Source organism: Paramisgurnus dabryanus, chromosome 1 (genome assembly GCF_030506205.2).
Source record: "Paramisgurnus dabryanus chromosome 1, PD_genome_1.1, whole genome shotgun sequence".
Classification (NCBI taxonomy): Eukaryota; Metazoa; Chordata; class Actinopteri; order Cypriniformes; family Cobitidae; genus Paramisgurnus; species Paramisgurnus dabryanus.
In genome coordinates this window covers 40,070,757-40,094,136 of record NC_133337.1, presented here as the reverse complement: position 1 = coordinate 40,094,136, position 23,380 = coordinate 40,070,757, and the positions used below count along the sequence as shown (strand labels likewise).

Below are 23,380 nucleotides of genomic sequence, written 5' to 3'. Positions count from 1 at the left end.
ATGGCGGAAAATTTTTCATGACGGAAAATGATGTCATAGGGTCCAATCGAATCGTCTTGAGCCAAGGAATCAGAGGATACAAGAATTTAGTGTCTAGGACTTACGGGTCAGAAGTTATAAGCAAATACATAAGTGCAAATTTGGACTGTTGGTGGCGCTAGCGGGTTAGAGATACAGACTTCAAATTTGCTGTGGAGACTTTTTGGACAGTCCTCTATCAGTGTGCCAAATTTCATAACTTTCCTACGTACGGTTCTATAGGCTGCCATAGACCGCAATGGCGGAGGAAGAAAAAGAAAAAGAAAAAGAAAAAGAAAAAGAAAAAGAAAACTAACAGAAACAATAGGGGTCTTCGCCCATTCTGGGCTTGACCCCTAAATATTAAATTTCTCCATTTTAATGGAGAACAGTTTTACCACTTTTTCACATATTAATACTTGACCGACACTTTAATTCAAAGTGACTAAAGTAACTTCAAATCAAAAAGTATCAAGGAAAAGTCAAAAAGTAGGTTTAAAGGTTTAAAAATACAATTAACATATTTTCAGAGATGTCAAAAGCTTTGGGGGACATTAATGATAAATGAAATAATGTAATAGATGAAATGAAACACAAATTTATGTTTCTACAGATCTATCAATGCAGACCAAGAGTTTCTCCTTAATATGCATAGAAAACTATAAGGAAATTTAAATTTAAGATGTATATACACTGATCAAACAGATCAATAACAATAATACTTCACAGAACTAGAACGAAAAACAAAGCAAATAAAACACTTCAGTCGTTTTACAACTTACAACCATAGTCTTTAACAGTCAGTAGATTTGATCTCGTATGTAAATGGTTTTATCTTATGTGCTGTTTTTGTGAACAGCAGATCTGATGTGGCTTTTAACTTTAATGATCTTTAGATAAAACATGAATATATTACATATTGATGTGATAAATACACAGTGAAGCTTACAACCACAGTCTTCAACAGTCAGTAGAGCAGCCCAGTCTCCTGAAAATGCGTATAAATAGCACGAAGTGTAAAACTCGTGCAATACATACGCCAAATTCCACTTTGGCGTGCATATGATACATGGACAAAAACATTAAAATATGGACAAAAACATCGAGAAACCTGTATATTAAATAACCTCATTAAGCAAATCTAAAATCTAACCCTAAACCCAAGCGAAAATGGTTTAAAAAACAGAAAAAAATTGAGAAACCAATAAATAAAATGACAAAAAAAAGATGCCCCGTTTAAGTGAATGGGAAGGACTGGCGTATCATATGCACGCCAAAGTGGAATTTGGGGTATGTATTGCACGAGTTTTACACTTCGTGCTATTTATACGCATCCTCAGGAGACTGGGTAGGTAGATTTGATCTCATATCACAAATAGTTTTATCTCCTATATATGTGCTGGGTTTTTAGTTAAACATGAACATATTACATATTGATGTGATGCTGTTGTTACACTGTTTCTCTATCTGAACATTTACTGAGGATTTTTTCATGCACATCCATATTATAATTCTTCTGAAATCCAGTGTTGATGAAGTTGAGATTCCTCTTGTAAATTAATCCCATGATAATGATGATCAAACACATGACAGAAATGATGGCGACTGTAAAATTGTATTGGAAAAATTAAGAAAAATCTTTATGGGTGAATTTAAACAAAACTCTGATGAAACTACTTCAGTGTATTATAGAAAGTTAGATCATCTGATACCAACACACACTCACATCTCTTTACAATATACTGCACACTTAATTAACTTAATCTATAACACTAATATCTTGTGTATTAATAGTATATCAAACTAAAAATACATTCAATGTCACTATTTAGAAACTGTTTTCGCTATAACTCTTAACGTTGTGCCGCATTACCATCTTGGTTGTGCATTATTTTAAAATAATTCTCCTTATAAATAATGAATAAATCAATAACTATAATGAATATGGTAAAGAAGACCTTACAGCTAATCTCTGTTGTCATTTTAATGGGTTTCAGTGAGTAAGTAATCAATAATCAATAATTATTACCTGTTAGGCCAAAAGTTTCCTTTGCAGATTCACCAAACCCTTCACCTGTTAATGCTGTTGGTTTACCTGCTCAAAGATTTAAAAACCTTGGTTAATAGAGTCAGAATAAACTGTATAATACATAACATGTTTACATACTGTTGTATGATAGTTAATATATATTTTTTGTATGAAATTCAGAGTTTATTAGTATTTGCTGTAATGAACACAGATGTCAATCTGAATTCAATCATCAGTGATCAATAAATAATAAACGAATGAATACCTAGGTAATCTTTAACAGTTTCTGTAAACAGATTTTAAAATCCCTGTTAATATATTCATGATGGAAGTTCATTCCATTACAAACAATGTAAAAAATGTTAAACTGTACCTGTTGTGCTCACACTGAATTCTTTTGTCTCTGCTCCACAGTTGGCTTGCAAGAAGAATTTGAGTTTTGTTGTCATGGCTTTATTTTCAGTGTAAGGACATGAAAATGTGCGCAGCTTTCTGCATTTCAAATCATTTCTGCACTCATTTCTAAAAATTTCATGAGCTGCTGCTGTTATATTCATAAACTTGTACATTTCTGTGCGGCATGTATGGTTTGGAAAAGTGACTGTGCAGTTGACAGTTGTTTCCTTTCCCACATGTGCAGTCACATCTTCACACTTAATTTTGATATCTGTAAAAGAACAGATGATATTAAACTTAATGCACCCAGCAACTAAACAAAAATTATATTATATTGTATCAGAATAAATCAAATAAATTAAAAAAGATTACAGATTATACTCAATTAGGTTTTCTTCATTTAAACATAAATCTGTGACAGTTTACAATGTTATGTAGTGTAATACACTATAAGCACTATAATTATCACATCAATATACATTATCACTGTCACTTTAAAATTAATAAATAAAAAAAAATGCATCACTTCATCATCATTTGTCAACAAAAGAATGGCTGGGTAAAATCTTGGGTAAATATTGGACAGAACACACCGCTGGATTAAAACTGACCCAATACCATGGTTTCATAACATTGGGTCATTTTAACCCAGCATGCGTTCTGTCTAGGGTTGCAAAGGGGCGTAAAATTTCCAGTAAATTTAAGGAAACTTTTCAATGGGAACTTAATCTGGGGAATTTTGGAAATATTCCAAATTGAAAACTTTATGGGAATTAAGAGAAATGTTTATAAACTGTATTATATAAAACATAAATAAACATTTTGTTTGGTTATAAGCAGACATGCATGCATGGTAATACAAATTTTAAAAGTGACGTCTTTAATGATTTAATTGCAACTTTAATTGATTCTTTCATTGAGCAACACAAATGCATGATAAACATTATTATAATAGTGCTAGCTTACATTTAGATATCTGATTTACTGGCTAGCTAGCTCTGTATGAACACATTTTGGTAAACTCTTATAGCTTCTGTCAAGGCCTGGAAAATGGAGGTGAATCCACCCCTTAAGTAATATAGGGAGAATTTTTTTTAAATTTCAGGGGAAGTGAGTGTGTGTGGAGCATCATTTTAGACACAACATTTTTAAATTATCCCACCTAAATGTTTTCTCAGTCAGTGTATTTGTCTTACAATGGTATTATGTTGTTGCACACTATGGGTGCTTTCCCGGACAGGGATTATCTAAAGCCAAAACTACACTTTAAAAAAATAGTGCTTAATAGCACCAAAAGCTCGTAATCATAGGGGAACTGTTTTTAGCACTATATAGCACCTATAAAGCACCTACGAAGAACCATACGGGAGTGACAGCACGAAATATGGTATAGCACAATAGGGTTCTACACTGGTGCTATATGGCACTTAAAATGGTTCTCTTATGGTTACGAGCCAGGGAACCACTTTTATTGCAATTTAGCACCGTTTGTTTTTAGCATGCAGACCTTAGTTTAATTATTAAATATAACAAGTTTAAAGAACACCGTATTAAAAACATTACTTCTGTACATTTTGAGGCAAAACAAAGGGCACTGATGTATTTAGGATATGTCAGTGCAAGTTGTTTTCAGTTTGGACAGCTCTTACATTTATTTTAATCTAAGACTAGTCTAATCCCTGTCCGGGAAACCACCCCTGTAGTTTTCACACAGCACATAGAAGTTTTAAACATACAGTATGTAAGTAATTTCTGTGAATACATGCACAGATGGATATTTTGACATTATTTTGTGTGCAGGATTCAAGAAATGATATGTGCATGTTATGGGAGAATGCAAGTATACGCAGGGGGTGTGGCCTAAGTAAGTATTATGCCTTGTGCATATGACTGAGAAATGTGCAGGGTAGATATTCAACTGAAATTGCATAACATCTTGTTTTAACCCCGGAGAACCAAAGAACCCTTTTGTTTGCAGCAATTTACATTGGCCAAATTTGACCCGTGTGTTCTCCAGGGTTAATCAAAATTTGCGGTAAGATTTTTTTTTTAAACTACATTTAAGTTCCTTGTTATAAGCAACTCTCCAATTTTTTAATTCACAATATATTCCCATTAATTCCCATGGAAAGATTCCAGCCTTGAAAATTCCCAGAATTTTGCAACCCTACATCTGTCCAATATTTACCAATGAACATTGCACACATTTGAGTCTTTCTGGGATCATGAGAGTTAACAGAATGGAAATCAGCACTGCCGAAGAAAATTACAGAGTTTATTTGTTACAGGACTGAAGTGATTTCTGGATCACACACTGTTAACACACAAACAAACTTCACAACAAACTTTATAAACTTTACCAATAAAAAAGTTATTAAAGAAGAAATGTATGATAAAATCATTATATCATTATTATTATAATCATTTCATTACCAATATTGGCTTCAGAGACAGCAGTGAAGATCCAGACCAGCAGCACCAGTAGTAAAACATTAACACCACCCATCATCCAGCTCCTGTTATAAAGACAGTATGACAATTTAGAAATTAAAAACAATTAAAATTAATTAATTTAAAATGTTTAGTCATACATATAACAATAAAATAATCCGAACATGGATTTTTCCCTATTCTTGTTATAAAAACGAGAAACAACAAACTTGTTTTATGTTCGTGTTGTTTTTATTTCACATTATTTGATTAGATAGCTGTCAATCACATTTAGTGACATTAAACACACATAAATACATCACTTAATCACAAGGTCGTAAGTTTGATTTGGACATTGGTGTGGACATAAATACAATTTTGTAAAATTCCCTTCTGAAAAATCCAGCTAAGATCAAGCCGGTAGCTGTTTTTTTTAGATGGTTTAAGGTGGTCCTTCCAGCCTTACCAGCTAAGTACAGCTACACCAGCCTAAATGGTGTTATTTACTAAAATTTGTCATTTGAATGAAAACAACAAACAAAAAATATAATTGCTTCCTACATATAGACAGCTCAGTGTGCACTACTGTACAAAAAGTCTACACTGTTTTAATTTGCAACTCATCCTCTGGGATTGTCATCATGTATTGGGAGAAAACACTGACACTATTATCAATATTTCACACAACGTATTTTGTGCATAACACTGTTGATATAAGAACGTTTTCTTTATCACCACCATCATGTTTATTTCTCAAAACAGTCCATATTCAAAACAGAGGATCAAACAATATTCATGACAGGTACATGATTAAGGTAAACAGCTCATTCATGCGTCAGCTCCGTACATTCTCATCTGTGCTGCTCCTGCTCACTGCAGAGAGAGAGATGCGCGCATCCCCGGGGAAAGCAAGACCTCGCGCTCGCGGGGCAGTAAGGGCACACGAAATGCATACACATCTCAAGCTACAACTCATCTAGATTGGTCGCCATGCCAAGTTTGGTAAACAGTCGCCAAAGGGGTCGGAAAAGTCGCAAAACCTGCAAAGGTGGCGACACTGCTTCAGACAGAGTGTAAAGACATCATAAGCCAATCATCGAGCGATGTGAGTTAGAGAGGCGGGACTCAAGAAAGGAAAAGCCAATCATATTAGCGACTTGAGTTACAGAGGCGGGACTCGTTGGAGAGAACAAGATCTGTTAACCGTTTGTGTACCACAGACTGCCTTACTTTTACAGAACGCTGTTATAAAAGATTTGAGTGTCATTTAAATGATTCATGGGTAAATAAATGTTAAATAAAAAAGTAATAAGTAAAAACACAAGTTACAGACGGACATCAGTGGTTATATGTATTACATGTAGATTAACTGTTTGGTCGAAATTATTGCGCCTTTGCTTAACCATCATTACCTAAACAATGCAAGATAACAGCGTTTTACTTAAACGTGTAACGTTACACAAGTCTGTTGTTTAAGAAATCTTATCTGTCACAGTAATGTTAAGATGAAAACCCGTGAACGCGATTCAGCAACATCACAATAATAAATACAAAACTCCGTAGGCTATTACTAAACTATAAGATCATCATCGTAATACAGATTCATGATTTTGTTAGCCTATAAAAGCAAAGATGCAAATAACATATTCAGCAAAACTAATGTAAGGTAGTCATGAAGTTTGTATAAAATATAGTGTTCACTTACTGTTTATTTGTCTTCACTGGAAGGAGGTTTAAGATCTTCTGAGATACGCAAAAACATTTAAAACACTACGTTACTTTCACTTTAAAAATGAGGGAAGGGTCAAAGTACGTAATGCTGCCCAATACTGAATGTTGTTGGCTTATTGCCGTGTTTAGATGGAAACTCCCAGCAGCAGTAAGAGATTCAAACAGCATGTGAGCTAAAATTAGAGCATGACCGCAGTTAAATGTAAAGTCCTTCAGTTCTCCATTCACAGATGAAAAGCAGATTCACATCTGTAGATATTACTGGTGTTTATAGTGAAGTACAGGAGTTTTCATTTATGTTGAAGTTCAAAACTTTAGCCTGACTTTACTGAAATGCTTCTTTTGATCTTATATACATTTTATTTTTACACCCATTGCGTTATCATGTTTCCCTCATCTGAAATAGAAAACTCATAAATAGAACGCTATTTTCCTGATGTCTGTACTTTATTATCAGGAGTTTAGGAAAATACATTGGCAAGAAAAAAAATGTAAACCCCTGGGCAAAAGGTTTTTTACATTGATTTAAAAATAAAATGTGATCTGATCCTCATCTAGGTCACAACAATAGACAAACACACTGTGTAAAAGCTGACAACAAACAAATAATTCTAGTTTCTTGTGTCTTTTTTGAAAACACCCACTATTCACAGACAGTCCTGGAGGAAAATAATTGAACCCTTGAATTTAATAAATTGATAATGGTAAATGGATTGCATTTATATAGTGCTTTTAACAGACCTATGGCCATCCAAAGCACTTTGCATCACATTCATTCATTCACTTACCGACGGCGGTTCAACACCGACAAAACGGGTTCAACTCAGACACATTTGTCGGATGTCTGGTGTGAAGCGCTCTCTTGAGGTCATCTCTATGAGGTTAAGGTCTGGGCTTTGACAAGGCCACTCCAAATTTAACATACTATCTCTGTATTAAAAAAATATATATTTATTTAACACTTGTAAACTTGAACCCAACTTTCATACAAACACTGAAAACCCTAATAAGTTGATTGAACTCAAATGATTTGAGTAAACTTGTTCCCTCAATTTAATTGTGTAATGGAGTCTCCGAAAACGTGCATATTTAAGTTTAAATAACTTGGTGCTTATGTAGACTTAACTTAAATTGTTTAGTTCACCAAACTTTACGATTATTTAATGTACTTAAACAATAAAGTTCACTTAATTTAGTGTTAATTTCAAGTGTACTTGTAAGTAAACTCAACATGACAATTTTACTGACATTAGAATTTCATTCTAAAGAATTAATTCTATTTCTTTAATTTTAAAGTTATTTTTTTTTTGACTGTAAGCTTTGTGCACACTGCACTTAAATAAAACAATGACAACAATTTTAAGTTGAATAGACTTAATGTTTTAATTTCTTCCAATATTCCTGCACTCTTAACCCGAATTAGTTGACATTACTAGAAATTTACCTGTTGCATATAACTTAAAGTTTTTATCACTTTATATTTCTTTTGATATTATAACTTATAAATGGTATTATAACACATAATTAATAAATGACTTTAAGTCAATCATTGAATAAATGTGATTCTCCACAGAAACACACATAAAACTGTGTTTTTGACATACATTTTCATAGGAAAAACAACATAAATAACAATATTTGTCTTGAAGTTATGTAACCCAGAGTTATACACTTTCAAGTAAAAACTTTAGAAAAAAAAACATCAAAAGCGCATTTTTATTTTTGTGTTTATTAGAGGACTGAAAAAACATACAACCATGTTTTGCACTTTCAACAGTGTTTTGTGTAATTTCAAAGGGTTTCCTGTAAAATGATACCAAACTTTTGTATGTAAACCTCTGCATGTGGGTATGGGAAGCTTTTGAAATTGGTTAGGCCAAATCCAGGCGAAAATCCCCAAAATAGCTTCAGGGTGTAAGAAGATAACTAATGTTTTTTTTATTTTACAAATTTTCTGTTGGTCTTTTATTTACTTTATACACAGCAAAATCACCAGTGTTACATCTACACTGCTGTATACAGACATGGTGTTTCCCATATAACCTACAGCAGTGTAGATTTAACACTGGTGATTTTGCAGTGTAGGATAAGTGAAGAGCAACAGCAGAGAAACTTCAGAATACAAACAATACATTCAGCAGTTATTCATCACATGTGATACATTTATAATACAGTAAAACTTTAGACCGATAAAAAAGATCAGACATCAATCATTATAGAGTATATAAATAAACTTTATGTTGCCCCCCCCCCCAAAAAAAACTGCAGTTTAGGCAATATAATCATGAGAACATTTCGGTATATTATATTAAAATTAGTTTGAAGATGCAGAAAGTTTCAAAAACAGAAGTTAATATTACCAACGCCAAATGCAGAGAATAAAGCACTGAATAAATTAGAGAAATACAAGCAAACATAGTTTGGTCTGTGCATCTTAATAAGTTTATACAGGCCAAGTGTTGATTTTAAAATTATTTTCTTTAACATATAAATACGCTACAAGTCATTTTACATTTAAGCTCTATATAAAATACAATCTGATAAAACAGATCAATAACAATCATATTTCACAGAAATATAAAACAGAAAACGGAGCTTTAGTCCTTTTAAACCATCCAATCAAAGACTCATAATCCTGCAACATAAATATTAGGTTGAAGTGATGCTGTTGTTACATGGACACTGTCTGAGCATTCACTGATGTTTCTTTTAACGCTGCTTCTTCATCTGAAGGTTCACTGATGTTATTTTCACATGCAGCCATATTATAATCCTGCGGAGGTCTAGAAACACCCATATCATAATCTGGTGGAGATCTAGACGTCTTCCGTCTTTTCCAGAGAAACAATGCCACGATCACAATGACGAAACAGCTCAAGAGACAAATAACGACAGCAATCGTTGTTTTATCTAAAATAAATATAGAGGTGCATTTAAACATGATTATGACATTGCAATCTCAGTGTTTTAGATCGGATCTCTTCAGTACTGCATATGTGAATCATGAGGTGAAATTATCTCAATATCTGGAAACTCTGCTTTGATCAGTTACACATTGGTTGATATTTTGGACGTTGTTAAGCATTTAAAACTTTTAAAAATAATTAATTTTCCAATGAGTTAATCTGTGATCAATAATTACTTGAATAAGTTCATACCTGTTGTTTGCACAGGAGGTTCATCTGAAGATTTAACAGATTAACAGATTTTTAATAAACTGTAATAAACCCCAAATATACAGTATAATATATAACATAAACAATGTTTATATACTGTTACAACATTCTTGTGTAAGACTAAAATGGGTTTATGTAATATTTAGCATGAGTTTATAAGTATTTACTTTGATGACAGCAACTCAATCTGACATGAATTCAATAATCAGTGATGAATAAATATTGAATGAATGAATACCTTTGTCATCTATAACAGCACCTGTAAACAGATTTAAAAATCAATGTTAATAAATTCATGATGAAAATTTATTTCATTACAAAAAATGTTTTGTAATGTTTTAATAGAAGTTAAACTATACCTGCTATATTTGCAGTGAATGATCTTGTGTGTGATCCACAGTTGGATTGCAAAAAGAATTTTAATGTTGTTGTCATGGCTTTATTTGCAGTGTAAGTACATGAAAATCTGAGCTCTTGTTTACAGGAATCACGTCTGAAGTCCTCTCTACAGATTGTTGGGTCATCAGCTGCTGCTGTATCAATAAACTTGTACATCATCCCGCAGCATCTTTTGTTCAGATAACGGACCGTGCAGGTGAGATTTATTTCATCTCCCACACGTGCAGTCACATCTTCACAGTTAATTTTGATATCTGCAAAGGAACAGATGATATTAACTGTATTCAACTCAATAAAAACATGTATTTTATGAAATTAATAAGAAATTAAATGAATTAAACAACTAGACTTATTACTATTTGCTAACTTATAGTTTTTTAACACTATTTATTTTCAAATTTGTCGATCACTCTTAACAATGTATTGTTTATTTTCTAATGTGTTATTAATCCTTTAGTTATCTTGCCAGTAAATAATAACTATACTATTATTCAATAAGCAGAGTAACAGGGTTTATACAGAAATCCTTAAGTTAAATTTACTACTTTTTACTACCTTTTTTACTACCTTCAGAATATTTTTTAAAACCATCACGACACTGAATTGCAAGTGTTAATCAGCGACCTTTCTATTATTTACACAGATTTTGACATATATAACATACAAAAAAGAATTAAAGTGAAAAAAATTCTTCTGACTGAAATATTTTTCAGGCCAAGTCATATTCCTTTACCTAACACTTTATGTAGGCGAGACCAATAGCATTTTAAGGGGAGATTTTTTTGCCATAAATTCCATATTGAAGTCTCATGTGGCATATAGGTAGCTGTAGTTTGCAGGGCATTTCAGATTAAGGCGAAACAGCTAAATAACTCACTATACTGTATAAAAAGAAAACATGAATATCACCACCTTTAATGAATCTTTTATTAATTATTTATTAATTGTAAATGTATTTATTTTAGCATTTACTAATAATTTTTTTATCAAAGTTGAAACTGTTAACATTAGTGAATGCACCATGAACTACCGTCAATTACTGTAATGACATAAACAAGAATGCTTATATACTTTATATTTTTCATTGTTTGTTTATGTTATATAATGCATTTACTAATGTGAACAAATACAACTTTTTCATATCATATTATTCAGTACACATAAACAAATAATCCAGGGTCTGTTCTGTTCACACAACAGCTTACAGTCACAGCTCTAATACAGAAACGTTATGTATGAACGAGTAACTCGAGTCAAACTCGTGTAGAAATCGCACAGGATGTCTGTAACCATCGTGACAGTTGTTAATTGAATGACTGTACATTTATCAACAAATTATTATGTTACAATAGAGGCAACGCTGATGTGCTAGTTTATGCGCAATGTTTCTGCTGTTTACTTTCTCCTAAGTGTTTATATGAGGATATTTGCAAAGACGGGATTTTTGAGGCATATGTGTTATTTAAGGCCAATAAAGCGGCAAAAATACGTACAACACAAGCTCAATGAGAAACGAATGCGCGCCTAGCCTGCTCCTCTGACACAGAAACAGTGGACGCACTGTTGTTTGACTTTGAATGGCTTAAATCACTTGTTTTTAAACTGCTGTGCTTAAATATATGTACAAATGTTACGTTTTTGTGCCCACACGCAAATGCAACTGCAAGAACCGACAGGTGGATGACATCAAAGTCCCGCGAGAGCATTTCGGAAGCAGTTTCCTCTTATGATTCCTCGTCAATCGCTCTCACAGGATTTGGATGTCATCTGCCTTTTGGTTGTTGTGGCGCCACATGAAGTTTACCCACGAGTTAAGCAAACCCGTTGTACCAGCCACTGGCTATATCAGCATAGCATTAAAAAGCGTGCCGCGGATGATCAGTAACGTGAGAAATCATTTACCCCCAAAATAGAGGACCCCTTACGTTAGTCATACTGTGCAAAGACACGCAATTACCTGTTTTCTTAGCCCACGAACTGAAAGGCTTGCCAATCTTCATCATTTCGCTAAGCCAAGTCAATCGTCTTTTACACATTTATCGATCTTCAAAACATCGGAGCCTTCCTGCATTATAAGTTTGACCATGCTAGCTGAAATAAAGTTTTACCTCAGCTTAACGTGATACAGTCAGAAAACCCGGAGTGGATCAGGTCCGTAGTGATTACAGAACGCTTACAGCGGAGAGAGGAACGTGATTTGGCTCCACTCCAGGCTTTGATCACATCCCAGAGACGAAAGACCTTTGATTATTTGCCCAGATATGCAGGTGATTTGAACTAATTTCCAGGCATCATAACATTACAAAAGGCAATCGAAAATTTACTACCTCGTCAGATGACGCTTACTACTTTTTACTACTTTTTACTGGCCTTAATTTGGCATAATTTAATTTACTACCTTTTACTACTTTTTACAACCCCGCGGAAACCCTGAGTAAGTCAAGTCACAAGTGCATTAACACAATCTGTGTGATTTATCAATGTAAAACATGTCATGTATTTGCTGTTGTAAGTCTTTAAAAAAACTGCATAATATATAACATGAACAATGTTTATATATTGTTATTACATTCTTGTGGGAGAGTAAAAAGGTTAATCGAAAATTTAGCATGAAGAAAATATTTTTCATTCGTAGACTTTGAGAACTTTGCATATATTGTTAAGATATACAAACATTCCTCAAAACATCTGCCTTCATGTTCTCCAGAATAAAGGAATTTTTACAGGTTTGTAACAACATGAGAGTGAGTACATTTATGCAAGTAATTTAGGAAAATTTGCATTTTTGGGTGAACTGTCCCTTTAATGACATGCATACTCAATCTGACAGGAACTCAATAGCCTAATCAGCGATAAATAAATATTGAATGAATGAATAATTGTGTCAAAAGCATCTGTAAACAGATTTTAAAATCACTGTTAATACATTCATGATAGATGTACAAATGTGAATTTATTTAATAAGAAACGATTTTAAAGGTGTTAAACTCTACCTGTTATCTTCACAATGAAGTCTGTTGTCCTTTGTCCACATGTGGTTTGTAAATAGAATTTAAATTTTCTTGTCATGGTACTTTTTGCAGTGTAAGGACATGACAATCTGCTCTCTTGTTTACTGAGATCCTTGCTGAACTGCTCTTTACAGATATCATCACCAGCTGCTGTTGTATCAGTAAACTTGTACTTGGTCGTGTAGCAGATTTGGTTCAGATGAGAGACTGTGCAGGCGAGATTTATTTCAGCTCCCACAGGTGCAGTCACATTTTCACAGTTAATTATCATATCTGCAAAAGAACAAATGATATTAACTGTATACAACAACTCAATAAAAAACAATATTTCTATCTCAAGAAATGAAATAAATTGAACAACTAGACTTATTACTATTTGCTAACTTATAGTTTTTTAACACTATTTATTTTCACATTTGTCGATCACTCTTAACAATGTATTGTTTATTTTCTAATGTGTTATTAATCCTTTAGTTAACTTGCCAGAAAGTAATAACTATACTATTATTCAATAAGCAAAGTAAATCAAGTCATAAGTGCATTAACACAATCTTTGTGATGTATCAATGTAAAACATGCCATGTATTTGCTGTTGATTTAAGACCCAAAATAAACTGCATAATATATAACATGAACAATGTTTATATACTGTTATAACATTATTGTGTGATAGTAAAAGGGTTCATTAAAAATTTTACATGAAGAAAATATATTTCAGTTGAAGACGATAATTTGCGTCATCGTAGACTTTGAGAACTTTGCTTATTGTTAAGATGTACTAACGCACACTTACACACCAAAGGAAATGTAAAATAGTGAATCAGATAATAGTGGCTCTTTAACTTAACATTTAGCATGAAATGTATTAGATATTTGGTATTGAAAGTATTTCAATGAAGTTGTTGCTTTAACGACAACTGAATCGACCCAAACCGATCATGAGCCCCATTCACTTTCATAGTAGGAAAAATAATACTATGGAAGTGAATGGGGCTCATAAACAGATTGGATACAAACATTCCTCAAAATATCTGCCTTCATGAATTTATACAGGTTTGTAACAACATGAAAGTGAGTACATTTATGCAAGTTAATTATGAGAAAATTTCATTTTTGGGTGAACTGTCCCTATAATGACATGCATACTCAATCTGACAGGAACTCAATAATCAGCGATAAATAAATATTGAATGAATGACTAACTGTGTCAAAAGCATCTGTAAACAGATTTTAAAATCACTGTTAATACATTCATGACAGATGTACAAATGTGGATTTATTTCATAATAAACGATATTAAAGCTGTTAAACTCTACCTGTTGTGCTCAGACTGAATTCTGATGTCCTTTGTCCACATGTGGTTTGTAAATAGAATTTAAATTTTGTCATGGGTTTTTTTGTGGTGTAAGGACATGAAACTCTTCTCTCTTGATTAAGGAGATCCTTGCTGAACTGCTCTTTACAGATAACATCACCAGCTGCTGTATCAGTAAACTTGTACATTGTCATGTAGCAGATTTGGTTCAGATGAGAGACTGTGCAGGCGAGATTTATTTCATCTCCCACATATGCAGTCACATCTTCACAGTTAATTATGATATCTGCAAAAGAACAGATGATATTAATTGTATACAACAACTCAATAAAAACAGGTATTTTATGAAATGAATAAGAAATGAGAAATGAAATAAATTAAACAACTAGACTTATTGCTATTTGCTATCTTATAGTTTTTTAACACTATTTATTTTCAAATTTTTCAATCACTTTTTCAAATAAATGTATTGCTTATTTTCTAATGTGTTATTAATCCTTTAGTTAACTTGCCAGTAAATAATAACTATACTATTATTCAAAAGGCAAAGTAAATCAAGTCACAAGTGCATTAACACAATCTGTGTGATTTATCAATGTAAAACATGTCATGTATTTGCTGTTGTAAGTCTTTAAAAAAACTGCATAATATATAACATGAACAATGTTTATATATTGTTATTACATTCTTGTGGGAGAGTAAAAAGGTTAATCGAAAATTTAGCATGAAGAAAATATTTTTCATTCGTAGACTTTGAGAACTTTGCATATATTGTTAAGATATACAAACATTCCTCAAAACATCTGCCTTCATGTTCTCCAGAATAAAGGAATTTTTACAGGTTTGTAACAACATGAGAGTGAGTACATTTATGCAAGTAATTTAGGAAAATTTGCATTTTTGGGTGAACTGTCCCTTTAATGACATGCATACTCAATCTGACAGGAACTCAATAATCAGCGATAAATAAATATTGAATGAATGAATAATTGTGTCAAAAGCATCTGTAAACAGATTTTAAAATCACTGTTAATACATTCATGATAGATGTACAAATGTGAATTTATTTAATAAGAAACGATTTTAAAGGTGTTAAACTCTACCTGTTATCTTCACAATGAAGTCTGTTGTCCTTTGTCCACATGTGGTTTGTAAATAGAATTTAAATTTTCTTGTCATGGTACTTTTTGCAGTGTAAGGACATGACAATCTGCTCTCTTGTTTACTGAGATCCTTGCTGAACTGCTCTTTACAGATATCATCACCAGCTGCTGCTGTATCAGTAAACTTGTACTTGGTCGTGTAGCAGATTTGGTTCAGATGAGAGACATTGCAGGCGAGATTTATTTCAGCTCCCACAGGTGCAGTCACATTTTCACAGTTAATTATCATATCTGCAAAAGAACAGATGATATTAACTGTATACAACAACTCAATAAAAAACAATATTTCTATCTCAAGAAATGAAATAAATTGAACAACTAGACTTATTACTATTTGCTAACTTATAGTTTTTTAACACTATTTATTTTCACATTTGTCGATCACTCTTAACAATGTATTGTTTATTTTCTAATGTGTTATTAATCCTTTAGTTAACTTGCCAGAAAGTAATAACTATACTATTATTCAATAAGCAAAGTAAATCAAGTCATAAGTGCATTAACACAATCTTTGTGATGTATCAATGTAAAACATGCCATGTATTTGCTGTTGATTTAAGACCCAAAATAAACTGCATAATATATAACATGAACAATGTTTATATACTATTATAACATTATTGTGTGATAGTAAAAGGGTTCATTAAAAATTTTACATGAAGAAAATATATTTCAGTTGAAGACGATAATTTGCGTCATCGTAGACTTTGAGAACTTTGCATATTGTTAAGATGTACTAACACACTCTTACACACCAAAGGAAATGTAAAATAGTGAATCAGATAATAGTGGCTCTTTAACTTAACATTTAGCATGACATTTATTAGATATTTGGTATTGAAAGTATTTCAATGAAGTTGTTGCTTTAACGACAACTGAATCGACCCAAACCGATCATGAGCCCCATTCACTTTCATAGTAGGAAAAAAAATACTATGGAAGTGAATGGGGCTCATAAACAGATTGGATACAAACATTCCTCAAAATATCTGCCTTCATGAATTTATACAGGTTTGTAACAACATGAAAGTGAGTACATTTATGCAAGTTAATTATGAGAAAATTTCATTTTTGGGTGAACTATCCCTTTAATGACATGCATACTCAATCTGACAGGAACTCAATAATCAGCGATAAATAAATATTGAATGAATGACTAACTGTGTCAAAAGCATCTGTAAACAGATTTTAAAATCACTGTTAATACATTCATGACAGATGTACAAATGTGGATTTATTTCATAATAAACAATATTAAAGGTGTTAAACTCTACCTGTTGTGCTCAGACTGAATTCTGATGTCCTTTGTCCACATGTGGTTTGTAAATAGAATTTAAATTTTGTCATGGGTTTTTTTGTGGTGTGAGGACATGAGAAACTTCTCTCTTGATTAAGGAGATCCTTGCTGAACTGCTCTTTACAGATATCACCACCATCTGCTGCTGTATCAGTAAACTTGTACATTGTCATGTAGCAGATTTGGTTCAGATAAGAGACTGTGCAGTTGAGATTTATTTTATCTCCCACATATGCAGTCACATCTTCACAGTTAATTATGATATCTGCAAAAGAACAGATGATATTAATTGTATACAACAACTCAATAAAAACAGGTATTTTATGAAATGAATAAGAAATGAGAAATGAAATAAATTAAACAACTAGACTTATTGCTATTTGCTATCTTATAGTTTTTTAACACTATTTATTTTCAAATTTTTCAATCACTTTTTCAAATAAATGTATTGCTTATTTTCTAATGTGTTATTAATCCTTTAGTTAACTTGCCAGTAAATAATAACTATACTATTATTCAAAAGGCAAAGTAAATCAAGTCACAAGTGCATTAACACAATCTGTGCGCTGTATTAATGTAAAACATGCCATGTATTTGCTGTTGATTTAAGACCCAAAATGAACTGCATAATATAACATGAACAATGTTTAAATTCTGTTATAACATTATTGTGAGAGAGTAAAATGGTTCATTAAAAATTTAGTATGAAGAAAATATATTTCAGTTGGAGACAATAATTTGCGTCATCGTAGACTTTGAGAACTTTGCATATTGTTAAGATGTACTAACACACTCTTACACACCAAAGGAAATGTAAAATAGTGAATCAGATAATAGTGGCTCTTTAACTGAACATTTAGCATGAAATTTATTAGATATTTGGTATTGAAAGTATTTCAATGAAATTGTTGCTTTAATGACAACTGAATCAAACTAAACCGGTCATGAGCCCCATTCACTTTCATAGTAGGAAAAAGAATACTATAGAAGTGAATGGGGCTCATAAACAGATTGGATACAAACATTCCTCAAAATATCTTCCTTCATGTTCTCCAGAATAAAGGAATTTATACAGGTTTGTAACAACATGAGGGTGAGTACATTTATGCAAGTAATTTAGGATAATTTACATTTTTGGGTGAACTATCCCTTTAATGACATGCATACTCAATCTGACAGGAACTCAATAATCAGCGATAAATAAATATTGAATGAATGAATGAATAATTGTGTCAAAAGCATCTGTAAACAGATTTTAAAATCACTGTTAATACATTTATGATAGATGTACAAATGTGGATTTATTTCACTATAAACGATATTAAAGCTGTTAAACTGTACCTGTTGTGCTCAGACTGAATTCTGTTGTCTTTGCTCCACAGCTGGTTTGTAAATAGAATTTAAATTTTGTCATGGCTTTATTTGCAGTGTATGGACATGAAAATCTGTTCTCTTGATTACTGAGATCCTTGCTGAACTGCTCTTTACAGATATCACCAGCTGCTGCTGTATCAGTAAACTTGTACATGATCATGTAGCAGTTTTGGTTCAGACTAGAGACTGTGCAGGCGAGATTTTTCTCATCTCCCACATATGCAGTCACATCTTCACACTTAATTATTATACCTGCAAAGAAACAGATCATATTACAGTTTTTCTCGATTGCTTAAACACTATATATTTTTCTGAACTATAAACACTGCTCCCCTGCTTTAACACATGAGTCAGATTTGGTGAACTTTTACTTCAAAACTCTACACACAAATCCCTACATTTCTCAGTGCTTACACCATCTGGTCATATGGAAAGCACTAGCATTCAAAACTGTTCACTCAAGTCAGCACAATTAGGCTCAAATAGCAAACAATAACCAAGGTGGAAACACTAATTTCTTGTATAGCATAAAAGTTGTGATTACCTTAAGCCCTTTTCACACAGACATTCCGGAAAATACACGTAAAATGCATCCTGGATTTTTCCGGAATGGTTAGAGTTTTTGTTCATTCACACTGCCAAGATTACACGGCATTTGACTGTCCCGGAAAGACACGCGACCTATTGAAAGTCCCGCCCTCTCTTCTACGCAGCGTCTGAAGTTTGCAAAGTATTTATTATTCCTCTCTCCAGAAACAACTCGCGTGCATTTTTGTTTATAATAAGACTACAAAGGAGCGCGTGAACGCACAGTTCTATGCTGGTGAATGATCTCAGCTTCAGAGTGGATATTTGACGAGCTCCCTGATCTCTGCTTTCATACAGTTTTCAGACATTTCTCATCGTGATTGTTTATATGCATTTAAAACCCGCATTTTGAGGAGCTGAACAATATATCTTGGTGGGATGATGCACGGGTATTTTCGTTTATTATAGCTCAAATGAGCACGTGACGCGATATTCTTTTATGCTGCTGAATGATCTCCGTTTCAACGCAGTAAGTGACGAGCTAACTTACCTGATATCTGCTTCAGTCCAGTTTGCTGACATTTCTCCTCGTGAATGTTGTAAATCCCTCATTTTAAAGAGTTGAACCAACTTCATGTTGCCATGACACGCGCGTCCTCACGACGGCACGTGCGTCATTGTTTATGCGTCTCATATATCATTTCCTGATAACTGCTTCAATCTAGTTTGCACCATTTCTCGTGGTGAATGTTTATATGCATGTTATCTCTCGTTGTAAGGAGCTGAACCATAACTTGTGTTGTGATGACGCGCGCGTCCTCACTTCGACACGCCCATTACGGCATTTTTGCGGCTTTCTGTTCACACAGAGGGTTACCCGCGTATCTTACTAGGTCCTCTTTCCGGCAACGATTCCAGAAGATTAACGGAACGAGTTTTTGTTCACACAGACGCTTGTCTGGCAATTTTACGGGTATTATCTGGGACCAGAGGTCTGTGTGAATGGGGTTCCATAGTCAAAATCAAACACACATCAATCAGATCCTTCAAAAGATAAAAGGGCCCGAATCACTTCACTGAGCTTTGAAACAATGGATCCACAGAGAAATGAAGGAATAGGTCGAGGAGAAGGAGGAGGAAGAGGGAGAGGAGGTGGTAAAAGAGGTGAAGGGAGACATAGGGCAAGGTGACAAGCAGTCTCAGATGAAACTCGAGTCACTCTAGTTGACTATGTCCTTGTTCATGGTATGACTATGAGGGAGGCTGAGCAACGAGTAAAACCTAATTTGAGTCGCTTCACTGTTGCCTTCATCTTCAGATACTTCAGAGAGGAAAACAGATAGATGAACTTACAGTAAGACTGCTCTATACAGTAACTTTAGTGTGCATACACTGTTGCTACTGGAATAAAGAAATGCATCAAATTGCCTTCTATACAGATCGACATATCAGTAGATGAATGCCAGGGGTGGATCATGCAAGAGGATTTTACCCTCGCTGTTTGGCTAGGATCAATAGTCTGTGATGTGGATGAGATTCTCTGGCCTGACGCAGAACAAAGACGGGATGTTGAGGCGAAATAATTTTTTTTTAAATGTTTTACAGTTGTGCTGTGTAGCACATGAATGAATAAAAATGTGCTAATGCATACATTGATTGTCTCTTTTTTTGGTCATGTGAAGTGGTTCTCCCCCTCAAAAACCTTAAGCAAAGTTTTGGATATATTGTTTTGAATTTATTGCACCAGTGTGTAATACTATGTTGTAGTGTGTGTGTTTTTGAAAGCTTGTGTGTGATGTCTGAGGGAAAAGTTTGGTTTTTCAGTAAGAGTGAATGGTTTTGAGTGTAGAGCTTCATTTTGACCTGAAAATGAGGGATAGTTTTAATAAATGTGTTTAAGCAACCGAGAAAAATTGTTATTGTATACAACAACCCAATAAAAGCATGTTTTTATGAAATGAATAAGAAATGAGAAATGAAATGAATTAAATAGATAGACTTATTACAATTTGCTAACTTGTAGTTTTTTAACAGTTTTTTTTCCTTCGAATTTGTCGATCACTCAAACAATCACTTTTCAAAATAAATGTATTGTTTATTTTCTAATGTGTTATTAATCCTTTAGTTAACTTGCCAGTAAATAAAACTATACTATTATACTATTATTAGGGTCTGCAGAACCTGTAAATGTAACATGAGCTTCTATTTTCACAGTTTCTCTTTAGTCAAGCGGAGACTTTTTTTGCGTTACTTTACGGTTACTTCCGCGTGAAGTCTATCTTTCATACATACTGTACGCACATGGACAAAACCATGAGAAAGCCGGTTAAAGTATTTACGTGCCATGCGAAACCTGCTTAATGAGCAAAAACTACCTGTGCCGATCGGTTTTTGCTTACGCCGTTTATGGGCTTTCCCCGATAAAGAAAAAACGTTTAACGCGTTTACATGACCCCACACGTTATCAGTTTATTAAGCATAATCGGCGTAAGACTGTGCATGTAAATGCACTCAACTTTAATAGTAGGAAAAAAAATACTATGGAAGTGAATGGGGCTCATAAACGGATTGGATACAAACATTAATCAAAATATCTGCCTTCATGTTCTCCAGAATAAAGGAATTTATACAGGTTTGTACAACATGCGAGTGAGTACATTTATGCAAGTAATTTAGGAAAATTTGCTTTTTTGGTGAACTATCCCTTTAATGACATGCATACTCAATCTGACAGGAATTCAATAATCAGTGAGAAATAAATACTGAATGAATGAATAATTGTGTCAAAAGCATCTGTAAACAGATTTTAAAATCACTGTTAATAAATTTATGATAGATGTACAATGTGGATTTATTTCATAATAAACAATATTAAAGAAGTTAAACTTTACCTGTTATCTTCACACTGAATTCTGTTGTCTTTGCTCCACAGCTGGTTTGTAAATAGAATTTAAATTTTGTCATGGCTTTTTTGCGGTGTAAGGACATGAAAATCTGTTCTCTTGTTTCCTGAGATCCTTGCTGAACTGCTCTTTACAGATAACATCATCTGCTGCTGTATCAATAAACTTGTACATGGTCATGTAGCAGTTTTGTTTCAGATAAGAGACTGTGCAGGCGAGATTTATTTCATCTCCCACAGGTGCAGTCACATCTTCACACTTAATTGTGATATCTGCAAAAAAAAAAAAAAACAATAGATGATATTAACTGTATACAACAACTCAATAAAAACTGGTATTTTATCTCAAGAAATGAAATGAATTGAACAACTACACCTATTTGCTATTTACTAACTGATACAGTTTGTTTAACCCATATTTCAATTTGTATATTACTCTAACAATTAATTTTCAATTATGCAATTGTATAATCTAGAGTTTCTAAAATGTATTCATATTTTACCATCATCATCCTCACAGACAGATGTGAAGGTCCAAACCAGCAGCATCAGTAACACAACATTAACAACACCCATCATCCAGCTTCTGTTATTAAAAAAAATATATTTATTTTTGTTATTTTCAAACATTCAGTCCTGCTAACGTTATAGATCATACTGTTGTTTTCGACTCTTAACGTTTATGTTGGGGGTTAAATCGATTAAACCCATAACTAAAAATATGTAATCGACATCCCATACAGAGATCAAGATTAAGAAATACTTTTACAATCACTTTAACAAATATCATAAAACAAGAATATTAAACCATCTGATATCTTTCAGTCACGACAGAACTGAGATCTAAGTTACAGAAAGTAAAGAGGGTGTTACTGTTACTCTTAAAGTGTACATTAAACTGCTTTAACAAACATCAATCGTTAAAATAAGATTACATGTATCCATATCAAATTAATAAAATACATTTATAGACGAAAACGAGAATTTTAGGTTAAAATAATAAAACCAAAAACAAACCTGCTGTAAGACGCAGTAAGCCCAAATCTCTTTCACTTTCACAATGACTTGTGAGAAACACCGTTTCTGCTCCCTTACAAGGCACTTCAGGAAGAGGACGCTGCATAAACGGCTTCAGATAAAGAGAAAATTAAAATGTTTGCATAGCTACATTTGCTAAGTGTATTTTTAACGGCTACACTACAGTTTCCATTAAGAGTTTTAAGAGCTTCATGGTTTCGCCCCTGATCTCATGGTGTTTTTCTTTCTCGTTCACACTTTATGGTTACAGCTGTCAGGCAGTTTTACTCACTACTGCCCCTAGAGGCAGCACTGATTTCTGACGCTCCGTCATGAAAAGATTTCTGCTTTGGTCTCTCTGTGCTGTGTGTGAGGGTTTCATTTAGACATCTTGTGGTACAAATCTTTAGTATGAAACCCATTGCATACATTAAGCTTTAAACTATTTTATCAGTGTTAAACGTATTAAATCAATCCAGCAAACTTTATCATGGACACTCTCTCAGTCAAAAGCAGAAACAACAAATACACACACAAAGAGATACTTCACAATCACTTATTTACATGTGTACTAAAACACCAATGACTCCACGA

General features: G+C 33.2%; 2 protein-coding genes across 3 annotated transcripts; both read right to left on the bottom strand.

Moving 5' to 3' along the window:
- Positions 1-596: 596 nt before the first annotated feature.
- On the bottom strand, positions 597-6,736 carry LOC135743131 (uncharacterized). 2 transcript variants are annotated; one of them, XM_065260694.2, is made up of 5 exons: positions 6,579-6,736; positions 4,877-4,959; positions 2,421-2,714; positions 2,048-2,113; positions 597-1,623 (listed from the first exon to the last, which is right to left on the bottom strand). In XM_065260694.2, the coding sequence occupies exons 2-5, from the start codon at positions 4,950-4,952 to the stop codon at positions 1,469-1,471; spliced, it is 591 nt and encodes a 196-aa protein (XP_065116766.1). In that variant the 5' UTR covers positions 4,953-4,959; positions 6,579-6,736; the 3' UTR covers positions 597-1,468. The 2 variants fall into 2 exon arrangements, with proteins under 2 accessions (XP_065116766.1, XP_065116765.1); XM_065260693.2 differs by lacking the exon at positions 6,579-6,736 and adding an exon at positions 5,721-5,916.
- A 1,579-nt stretch (positions 6,737-8,315) lies between these two features.
- LOC135743127 (uncharacterized) lies at positions 8,316-23,031 on the bottom strand. Its single transcript, XM_065260684.1, has 12 exons — positions 22,787-23,031; positions 22,273-22,355; positions 21,759-22,042; positions 18,307-18,591; positions 16,943-17,230; positions 15,609-15,899; positions 14,507-14,791; positions 13,173-13,463; positions 10,140-10,433; positions 10,019-10,039; positions 9,763-9,786; positions 8,316-9,514 (listed from the first exon to the last, which is right to left on the bottom strand). The coding sequence occupies exons 3-12, from the start codon at positions 21,853-21,855 to the stop codon at positions 9,276-9,278; spliced, it is 2,115 nt and encodes a 704-aa protein (XP_065116756.1). The 5' UTR covers positions 21,856-22,042; positions 22,273-22,355; positions 22,787-23,031; the 3' UTR covers positions 8,316-9,275.
- Between the last annotated feature and the right edge of the window lie 349 nt (positions 23,032-23,380).

Coding starts and splice junctions, on each gene's coding strand:
- LOC135743131 (XM_065260693.2), bottom strand. Junction 2,114..2,420: donor ATTCAGTGTGAGCACAACAG/GTACAGTTTAAC, acceptor ATCTTTGAGCAG/GTAAACCAACAGCATTAACA. Junction 1,624..2,047: donor GGAAACTTTTGGCCTAACAG/GTAATAATTATT, acceptor ACAATTTTACAG/TCGCCATCATTTCTGTCATG.
- LOC135743127 (XM_065260684.1), bottom strand. CDS start 21,855: ATGTCCTTACACCGCAAAAAAGCCATGACAAAATTTAAATTCTATTTA. Junction 13,464..14,506: donor ATTCAGTCTGAGCACAACAG/GTAGAGTTTAAC, acceptor GTTCTTTTGCAG/ATATGATAATTAACTGTGAA. Junction 10,040..10,139: donor ATTCACTGCAAATATAGCAG/GTATAGTTTAAC, acceptor ATCTGTTTACAG/GTGCTGTTATAGATGACAAA.